Genomic DNA, 10865 nt, shown 5'->3' with positions numbered 1-10865 from the left:
ATGTCGACATTAAAGGGATATAATAATAAAGTAAAAGGATTTCCTAATATAACTTGATGAGATATATTTCTTGCTAAAAAGAATGTAGTGGCGAAGCATACTCTATTTTTACAAATTTTTGCTTTAGATAACTTATAGTCTATAGTCATTTGGTCATTTTCTGCCATTAAGACTCTTTCTGTAGTTTTTTCATAATATTTTGTGGGTATTAATCCTTCTTGTATACAATTAACATCAGCTCCTGAATCTACCATAGCTATTAAATCAAATTTTTCTTCTCCTACTATTAAAGTTATCGTAGTGAACCATTTTTGACTTACTAATAATGTTAATATATTTATATAATTTTCTGTTCCTAGGTTAATATAATTCTCAGGGATTGTTATATTACTAGTCCCTTCGTTATTTTGCAAACATTGTTCTTGGATTTTTATTATGTTTTCTCCTTCTATTTTTAGTAATCTGTAGTCCATATTAATGTTTTGTTGTTTTAATTCTGAAACTTCTCTTTTTAACTTTTTTATCTCTTCTTTGAGAGAATTAAGGGAAACTTCTTCTTGTGGATTTTTAAAACAATTGTAAATTTCTTTTATTTCTATTGGCCTTATTTCTTGCTTACTTTCTTCTTCATTTTTAACTAATTCAGCTAATTGTCTTATAAACTCATCCCTTAATGGTGTATCTTCTAACTTGTCAATTATTTTGACTAGTGTAGAAGTTTGTTCTTTAGTTAAAACATTTACAGTTTTTTCACAGTTTCTACAGTTACACAATCCTATTCCTAAACAGTTATTATTATCCTTTTCCTCTTTTCCACTATTTTCTCCTGAGCTCTCTTCTTCTGACATAAAGTCTAATTGTTGTATAAAATAATCTTCAGTTTCAGAAGAGTCCTCATAACTTGATTCTGCTTCTGATTCTGAATCGATTAGTATGGCTGTTAAAGCATGTTTAATTTCTTTATTCTCTATTTTATTTATTTTTTGTTCTGTCGTACACTTATTAGCAAAATGTCCTTGTTTTTTACATTTCCAACACGTTACTTGTTTTTTCTTATTAGGAAATTTAGGTTTTCCTTTAGGAGTCTTATGGAATTTTTTATGATATTTCTGTTCATAATAAAGGGGTTTGTCTATATTATATTTAGGGTTTTTATAAAATTTTTTCTTTTTAACTTTATGCTGTCCACTAGGTGCTTTTTCAGGAATTATTCCATATTGATAACAGAAAGTGACAATTTCTCTTTTTCCCGTGATATTTTCTTGTTTTATTTTCTGTTGTATCTTGGTATCTGTGCATACTTCTATACCTGTTTGTACTATTATATTATGCAATTGTCCAAAAGTTAATGAATTATAGGGAATCTGGGTCCCAAACTGTGTTTGTAGTTTTTGTAATACTTTTTCAGAGAATAATTTTGGTAAGGCTGCTACGAATCTTTCTTTCCAGAAAGGCGCATGTGCATCATCTCTTATCATAACTTTTGACATAAAAACATCTTTATACCATCTGTAATCAGACATGGTTGGACATCTTAAATTCATTAATTGAGTATGTATCCTATCTTTAAAAATACTGGGATCTCCTACAAAATTTTTAATAATAGTATATATTAATGTGGATGTAGCGTCTGATGACTGATCTTCTTGTTGAATACTATTAATAATTAATTCTTTTTCTTGGACGCTGAGAAAATTATCCCACCAACCTTTTAATTGTCCTGTAAATCCTTGGGTTATCATAATTGCTGCCTCTTTATCAGAAGCTTTTCTCATCTTATAGGCAGTGGCCGCCATAGTCATATTACACATTTGATCTAAAATGGCTTGTTCACTTAATCCATCTATATTCCATTCTACTAAGTCTGATCCTGAAAAACTATTTTGTACTAATTGTGTTCTCTCTTCTAGACCTACATCTACTGGGGATGGTCTAGGATAATAATTTCTGGTTTTAGGATAATCTCTTTTATAAGATATTTTATTTAATTCTAATTCTTCTTCTTTTTGTAATGTATTAATTGTTAATTTTCCTAGGCTAATACTCCTAAGTTTCTCTTTTAATTCTTCAACTTCTGTTTCTACTTTAGATTTTAAGCTAATATTATCTAAACTTTGTAATTTATATATAGGTTTTTCTATGGGTTTTTCTACCTTAATAACTTTTTCCATATTTTCCATTCTTCCTAACTGATTTTTCATTATATCTAACATGGTATTAGTAAAGTTTAATTGTTGATGTAATTTCTTAATATCTCTTTTCTCTACGTTTCCATCTGCATTACTATCTTTATAGGGTGTTGCTTCAACTTCTAAGTCTTTTCCTATTGGTATTTTAATAGTTTCTTTAGGAGGATATTCAGATTCTATTACTGATCCTGAGCTTGTTTTCCAAACAATAGTTGGTTTTGTTAAAGGACATATTTTCTTGTCGGGTTTGGGGTAATAATTTACGTACCAATCAAAGAAGAACAAACTAATCCTATTTTCTTTCATAAAATCATAGAATAGTTCTCTTATTCTAATGACCTCATTTTCTGAATGGTTGGTGAAATACCAATCTCTTAGGGGTTTATTATAATCAGCATTAAAATCTTGTCTTATCCACTCTTTATCAATCTCAAATGGTTCTTCCTTTATAATCACTGTCATAACTTGTGATTCTCTTGGATCAAATTCTGAAGGTGATTTATATACAGCAGTGGCTATATGTGGCCTTCTGTTGTCAATTCCTACAATATCATCGATATTTCCTATGGACGAATTATCTATAGAATTTCTATGGCTAATAGTTTCAACATTATCAGGAATTCTTAATGAGTGGGATCTGTTCATCCTGATTCTAATATCAGGACCTTCTCTTATTATTTCTCTTATCCTAGTATTTTGTATTTGTGGTTCTTCAATACCATCAGGTATTACCCATTCTTCAGGCATTTTACTTTTTAATTCTTCATGTCTTAATCTTCTAGGTCTTTGTATATTAGATCTTTTTAGATTTGCATGCATGATTATTGTTTCTTCTTTTGAGGATTGTCTTAAAGCTTTAAAATCATAATTAACCTTAGTAATCTTATAATATATTCTATAGATTATTTCGAATGGATCATATTTCTCATTTATAATTGTCTCATCAGATCTTACTTGTAATTTTAATGCTTGCCAGGTGTATTCATTTTTTAAATTCATAGCATAATTTGGGTAACAATTAAAGAAAACTGGTCCATCATGACAATTACTTTCCAATATTCCTATTAATGAGTCACTAAAATTTTGGAATCTAGTATCTCTTAAAGTTAATAATATAGGCAGGTTAATTCCTATTCTAAAATTGGGTTTTACAGCTACTTGTATTAATCCTATATGGATGAAGTTATATCCTTTACTACTATGTTCTTTCAATTTATCTTCTTCTAAGACGGTGATAATCTTATTATTACTTGTTCCTGGTTTACAATATTCTAACATATGAATTTCATAATTTTTTCCTTCCCAGAAGTTTCTCTTTTTATATACTTTATCTTTATCTATTATAGGTATATTCCAATTATGAAAACTTTCTTCTAATTTAGCTATTTCCAATTCATTTTTAGTTCCAGAAGTGGAAGCTTCATCATTATCTGTTTTTATCACTAAAGAATTATTTTTCCCTAGATTTAAACTACTCATCGTTCTCAATAAACTAGCCATTTTATGGTTAGAACTTTGTGAGTTACGGGACCACCCTCGTTAATCAACGGATTCACTGCCTTACTAGGACTTACAACCGGGATTACAATCTGGGCTGACCAACGTATTAACAGTTCTCACTGCTACTTCAAAGTTGTAACTATAAAATATTTGAGGTTTTATCAAGAAGACTTGTAATAAAAATCCAGCTAAAAATAATTTCTTTATAAATGTTATCAGATACCTGCCCCTATATATATATATTAGAAATATTTTAGTTATTTTCTATAATAAGAATACTTTAGTTGTTTTTTATAAAAAATAATATTAGTTTAGACTGGTTTAGATTTGATTCACTATTATATATATATTAAAAATATTTTAGTTATTTTCTATAATAAGAGTACTTTAGTTGTTTTTTATAAAAAATAATATTAGTTTAGACTGGTTTAGATTTAATTCACTATTTTTTTCATCAAATTAATTTATATGGCCTAATTTTGATAAAATAATATGGTTTAATCAATTATATGTGTTAAATTTTAATTACTAGAAAACATCTTTAAAAAAAGACGTTTTAGACTATCTAAGTGACTCTCATAAAAAAGACACTCGACTTTTTAACTATTAATTTTTGATAAAAAAATAAAAACCACTACAAATAATTTTTTACCTTTATAAATTGGCTAACTTTATAGTAATTACTCTTATGGTGATTGCATGATGACTACGAAGTAATTTAAAATATAATACTATATTATAGGAAATAAATTTATCCATATTTAATAGGAAACTGTGTCACTTGCCCTTTGGCTTCATTCTTCTTTATAATAGTCTTAGTTATCTGATTACCTTGTTCTGACAAACTTGTCTCGTTATTATTCTACTTAACCCAACAACTTTGATATCAACTAGAAAGTACATGACAATTACGTAATTAGTGGATAAAATTGTCTAAACTAAAAAGATGTTCGTGTTACATGAACTATATTATTAAACGGGAATATTTAGTAACAAAAAAATATTAGCTAAAAATATTCGGAATTTATTTTATTTAATATTTATTAATTGTTGCGATAATTAATGAATGTTAAATAAAATAAGTTCTGACTGTTTTTTTTTTTTGTTTATCTAGCATTATTAAATTTGACGTGAATTATTGATGATATGCAGGAGAGAATAATCTTAGTACTAATCAAATGTATAACCAATAATTTAATTACAATTGTTTCAGTATGGGAACGATCACCTTGTGACACAGCAAAATCGCTGACCAAATTTCCCACTTAATTTTAAAATATAACAAAAACAATGCAAAAAAATAAATAAAAATTAAACCAATGAGAACAATGAAGAGAGATTATATTGTTGTGTTCCGTCAGAATTTGGAGCAGCGTTGTGGTAGACCAGTGTATTGATCCACAGCTACAACCTCAGAAACATTGTTACACCTTAGAACATCTTGACCCAACTTAGCACCAGCAGATTTAAGACCCTTTAGTGAAACAGGTTGATTGAAAAGGTTCAATGATGGTAATCTTGAAGCTGATGGCATCTTCATACTAGGTAGCAATTCTCTGAAATCTTGACTCATTAATGGAACCTCAAAGTCTTGTTTGTTGTGTTTGACAACATTGTCCTTAGCACTAATGTGTGCACCTGGCTCCATGTGATTGGTTGAGAAGCTAGCTTGGTTAGGGAAATTAGGGTAAAGACTAACATACCCTCTAAGGTACATCATGTCAATTAGGAATTTTTTCCATGATGCTTGCCACCCATTTGTTCTTGACCTTGGGATTTGAACCGGGTTTGTTTTAGCATCCTCAGTGAACCTCATGTTCATGTAAACATAGAATTCTCTCCAATGTTTAGGGAAGAACACTGCCCCCCAAGAACAAGGTAATTGGTGTAGGTAAGGGGTGTTTGGATGAATCTTTTTGAAGAATTCAGTGGCATTCCATTTGGGCCTTTCTTTAACAACCTCAACAATCCTTGGTGTGTAGAGTGAAATTGAGGACAATTCAGGGAGAGAAACTTGTGGATCATAGTGGTATGCTAATAATGCATATTTGATCCAAAGGTAGTAGTAAGGAGAAACTTCAATGTCATCTTCAAGTAAAAGGCCAAAGTCATCATCATTGGATGGGTACCAACTCTCACTAACTGCCCTAATGAGCCCACCTTGGATGATCCTCCTTCTTAGGGTTTTGGGCCCATGAGGCCACTCAAATGAGCCCACTAGCTTTATTGTTGCCTCATCTACCTTGCTATCCATGTTGAAGGTTATGGGAATTTCATCACCAAGATAGTATGCATTGCTTAGAGATTTGAGGAGCCTTGTTAGTGAAGTTACTCTATTTTGGGTGATGATGTTGATAGAAAGTCTCATCTTATTCCAATCTGCAACATAAAATTATGTTAAAAGCAAAGAAACTCAAGAATTTCGTTAGATGATGATTTTGTTAGGCCATTCATGGAGAGTTCTCGACCACAAACCATATCGGCTCTAATATCACTTGTTAGGCTACTCGTGAAGAGCATGAGAACAAAAAATGAAAACACACCACATCGAATTCAAAATTTTAAGGAAATAAATTAATGAGTCTCTCATCTTATAAACTCCTCACTCTTCTTTACTTTTTTTGATGTGGGACTAACTTCATACTCTTCACACTTACAATATTAACATATTTAATAAATTTGACTAAATTATCATCTAACGAATATTAACATAATTCTTACTTGGCAATGCAGTTGAACGGAGATCAGGCATCCAAAGCACTTTGGGGACAGAAGCTCTGGGCAACAACACTAAAGTAGTAGCATTGGAAGTGCTCTCTGATGCCATCTTGAGAGCCTTCCTCACATGAGGATCAATGTCATCCAGTGTGATCACAACACTAGGATTATGAATCTTGATCAAACCTTTCATGCTAGAATACACTGCCTGTATCACCGGCACCTCTGAATCCGAGACCCCGGAAATGGCCTCTATTCCCAAGTCAAAGATCTTGAACCTCCTCTCCTTGCACACCAACAATGGCCACTTCAATGCCCTTGCAGCTTCCTCGCAAGGGCAAAATTTTCCACCCGAGACCACGATGTATGCCTTTTTACCCATTGTAGACCTATTTAAAGAAAGATACACATTAAAATTAGCCGTTAAAATTAGGGGGTATAAGTCACCGAATCGGATCGAAAATTATCGCAAAACTGAATCGAAAATTATAACAACCGACTTAAAAACCGAAAAAATCGATTTTTTTCCTAATAAAATCGATCGGTTCGGTTCGGTTTTTGGTTGACTCGATAGAAACTAAACCAAACCGAAAATATGCATCCATATTAATGTTTTAATCATTTTAACTTTTAACCTAACAACAAAAACCCCCAACTCCTAACCATTTCAATGTTTTACTCTTATTATTTTAGTTTATTGACTATTTTGAACCTCTAGTTATTGTGATTCATATTTTACTCACTAAAAATTAAAAACCAAAAAAATCGACCGAACCAAACTGCTATTGGTTCGGTTCAGTTGTTGTAAAAACAGCAAATCGAACGATTGTGTATATATAGAAACCGAACATATCGATTCGATTGATTTTTAGTCCAAAACCGAACCAAACAGAATCGATAACACCCCTAGTTAAAATTAGTTTCTATATTTTTATGTATAAATATGTACGTAGTTTAACTTATTTTTAATATAAATTTTGTATTTTAACATGTATTTTATTCTGTACCTGAACTTGTCAAGAAGTGGTTGAAGTGCTTTAACATGGTCAAGTGTGTGAGCGTAGAAGAGGGCATCAATGTTTTGAGGGTGCATTGCTGCCCATTGTGTAACATAGCCTGTGGAAAGTGCTTTCCACCATTGATCATCTCTAACTTGAACTATGTCCTTGAATATCACTGTGGTTTCGGATACATAGGCTAGCCTATGTTCACTGTCACCCCATGTTTCCTTGTCATTAGGGTCAACTGGGACAACAAATGACCCTGCATTCTGGTACTTTTGAAGCTGATAGCTGCAATTCAATAACAAAATAAGGTCAATTTTGATATGAATATTTCTAAGTATTCTGTTTCCTAGTGGGTAATATTGCAACAGAAGCACACATTCTTAATCAAGTCAAGAGATTAAGAAGAAGTCTCAGATTCAATGGACAGGCAAAAATGTTGTAATTGTGATGGTCAAATTGTAATAAGACACTAGTATTAGTTTGGTAGATAACTAACAAAAAGTCTATCTTCAATTTGACTACAATAACATATTGTATTGTGTACTACAACTTGTAGTATGTAGTGTTTTTCAACCTAATGGCAACAACAACTAATTGAACACTACCAAATATTGTTTAGCACAGTCAACTTGATGCTTATTTGACTTTGACTTGTTTGTTCAACTTGTTCAAATTTTTTCACCTATATTCTCATTGTTCCAATAAAATAGAATTAAATTATTCTAGAGTGTGAAACAGAATTTTGCAGGGAAATGAAAGGGTTACCAACCTCAAATGCAGATCTTCACCAGTGGAGAAAGTAAAAGGAGTCTCAATGAAGAGGGTCTTAACAAGTTGAGCAGAGAGAAACCAAGAGCTAGAAAGAAAATCAACCTGCACAATCTTATCAACAGTGATATCATAAGCAGGATCAGGCAAATACAACCCTGCTTCTTTAGACCTAAACTTTCTATAACTTGGAAATGTAAAATCTTTCTGCCTAAATGGCAAAATCCTCCCAATACTTCCCAACACTGAGTTCTTGTACTTCTCAGTCCCAGCAACATGTGCTAGAATCTCAAGCATTTTCTTCCCTGGAATCATGTCATCATCAACAATGTATACAAGATCAGATTCTGTTTGTAGTGCCATTTGGAACCTTCCATAGTACTTGAAATCATAGCTTGAGCTTATGAAGCTGATCCTTGAATCATTGTAGCTTTCAACAATTCTCTTCAAGGAAAGTTCATTTGGGCTACCAAATGATAGCACCCAAGCATGGTGAAAAGGGAGAGTTTCTTGTAGCAATGAATCAATCTGTGCACAAAGTGTCTTTCTCTTGAAATGGTTCAACAAAACTGTGATCTTTGGTTTTTGGTTTCTACTACCCTTTATGTCCCACTTGGATTTCATTGCCATTAACTGAGGTAATGTCTCAGTTCCAATGCTTCTGCTTTGAAACTCCAAAACCTCATCATACAGCTCCCTCTTCAGCTTCATCATTTGAACATCATTGGACTTCTTCTGCATGAAATCAATCTTCTCATACTCACAAACTTGTGATTGGTTCAAAGGTTGTTCTTCTTGATGAGGAGGAACAAGAACAAGAACATTATTATTGTTATTATTATTATTACTATCTTCTCTTATGAGAGAAGAAGCAGCTTCTTGGTAGTGTCCAACAACATGGGGTGTGATCATGTATTGCTTCCATTGGTTTGCAATTCTTGTGGCCCATGTGAAATCTGGCTTTGATGTTCTTAGATCAATGGAAGGTCCCATGTAATATAGTAAGAATGTTGCATAAACTGCAAAGAAGAATTGGAGACATGTTAGTGCTGTCACCAACTTTGCTGGTGCACCACTCCTTTGGGATTTCATCACTTTGTTGTTCTTTGATCCTACATAGTCTTGGATCACCATCCCTTCTAGGTGCTCTCCGCTTCTCGACGTCGAATTTCGCCCGAAACCCAAGTCGAAAATCGAACTCCTAGATTCAATATCACACCTACACAGAAAATAAAACCAAAGTTAAAGACTAATTCAGTTTCTATTCTCTGTTCAGTATTCTCTGTTTACAAGAATAAAACTAAAAAAACGAAAGAAACATACTCTTAGATACTATTTTCTATAGTTGTGATGAGCAAGATTTGGTGATGGAGATAGATAGAAGAATAAGATTTGTGTGAGTTTTATTATATATTAGTGGGGAGAAGTTAAGGAAAAAGGTGATGAAAATTGCAGCAATGGTCACATGGGATAGGTGTATCTATATAATGTATGCATGGTGCTTAAGAAATTTATAAGTGTAGCAAAACTAATTAAAGTGTTGCCTTCATTCATTACACATATGGTGGAAATTCAGGTGCAGTCGATTTCACGTGCAGTTGATATCTGAGAGCCGTTAGATAATTTGATTGATTTGACTAAATTTTCATCTAACAACTCTTAGATATCAACTTCACGTAAAGTCGACTTCACCTGAGTTTTCACCTACACATATACATACACTACTTTGTATTATTTTTCTTCCTTAAGACACCATTATTGTAAAGCCATTTTTGGTGCCGTGGAAAAGGGTCACCCCTGCGTTTTTGGCACTACATACCTCCATGGTATGGTAATAATTAATTCATCATCCTACATTCTTTTTTCTTCTTCAAAAAGAAATCAAATTCCTCTCTACCTATATTACTTTTTTTTAATAAAAATATATATTTGTGACTTCAATTTTAAGTGGAAACTCAGGTGCAGTGGACTTTATGTGAAGTTGATAAATGAGAGCCGTTAGATGGTTTGACTGATTTGACTAAATTTTCATTTAACGGCTCTCACCTATCAACTTCACGTGAAGTCGACGGCACTTGAGTTTTCACCTTAAATTATTCTAGAGAAACCTAATAATTAAAAAAAAAAAACATGATTTAAGGGCAAATGGTCAAAGTTAAAGTTCAACTTCTAACAAGATTAATAATATCACCTTGCTTAAAATGAGAACTATACGTAAACAAGCATGGAATATATAAGATATATTAATATTATATAAATATGAAAATAAACAAAATTTAAGGCGCAAAGAAACATGAGAAAGAACATGGGGTGTTAGAATGAAAGGCATGCATGTATGTATACAGTATACGTACATTTAATCAAATCAATGGCTTGAATACAAAGATATATATGTAAACAAACACTTTTTTTTCTTTTCTTCTTCAGCAAAATATGCAATTGGAGACCTAAAGCTAGACCCTTCTTATATACACAAATATAAATACATAGATTCAAGCACAATCAACGGGTGAGACCTAAAAGAAACTAGATAGACCAAAGAAACATTATTATAATATATGATTGACTTTTTATGTGTATGAATAAGAGGATACGTAAATTGAAACTTAGAAGAGAAAAAACTTTAATTTAATTTATTTGATAATGGTTCATTGCCGAACTTAGGCGGGTTCGACGCAACAAT

At 32.0% G+C, this 10865-nt stretch overlaps 1 protein-coding gene across 2 annotated transcripts; it reads right to left on the bottom strand.

Moving 5' to 3' along the window:
* Nucleotides 1-4846: 4846 nt before the first annotated feature.
* Nucleotides 4847-10585, bottom strand: LOC107476971 (uncharacterized). Of its 2 annotated transcripts, none has more exons than XM_021137232.2 (5): nucleotides 10537-10585; nucleotides 8184-9401; nucleotides 7415-7699; nucleotides 6411-6796; nucleotides 4847-6068 (listed from the first exon to the last, which is right to left on the bottom strand). In XM_021137232.2, coding segments are annotated over exons 1-5 (2913 nt in total). In that variant the 5' UTR covers nucleotides 10539-10585; the 3' UTR covers nucleotides 4847-5046. The 2 variants fall into 2 exon arrangements, with proteins under 2 accessions (XP_020992891.1, XP_015952414.2); XM_016096928.3 differs by lacking the exon at nucleotides 10537-10585 and adding an exon at nucleotides 9506-9573.
* Between the last annotated feature and the right edge of the window lie 280 nt (nucleotides 10586-10865).

The sequence above is a fragment of the Arachis duranensis genome, chromosome 3 (assembly GCF_000817695.3).
Source record: "Arachis duranensis cultivar V14167 chromosome 3, aradu.V14167.gnm2.J7QH, whole genome shotgun sequence".
NCBI classification, from domain to species: domain Eukaryota; kingdom Viridiplantae; phylum Streptophyta; class Magnoliopsida; order Fabales; family Fabaceae; genus Arachis; species Arachis duranensis.
Note: the sequence above shows the minus strand (reverse complement) of the source record. Positions and strands in the feature narration are given on the sequence as shown.

Bases quoted from the DNA above. Each gene is read 5' to 3' on its own strand.
- LOC107476971 (XM_021137232.2), bottom strand. The intron at 7,700-8,183 runs GTTGGTAACCCT...ATTGAATTGCAG, and splicing joins GGTGAAGATCTGCATTTGAG to CTATCAGCTTCAAAAGTACC. The intron at 6,069-6,410 runs GTAAGAATTATG...TTTATGTTGCAG, and splicing joins CCGTTCAACTGCATTGCCAA to ATTGGAATAAGATGAGACTT.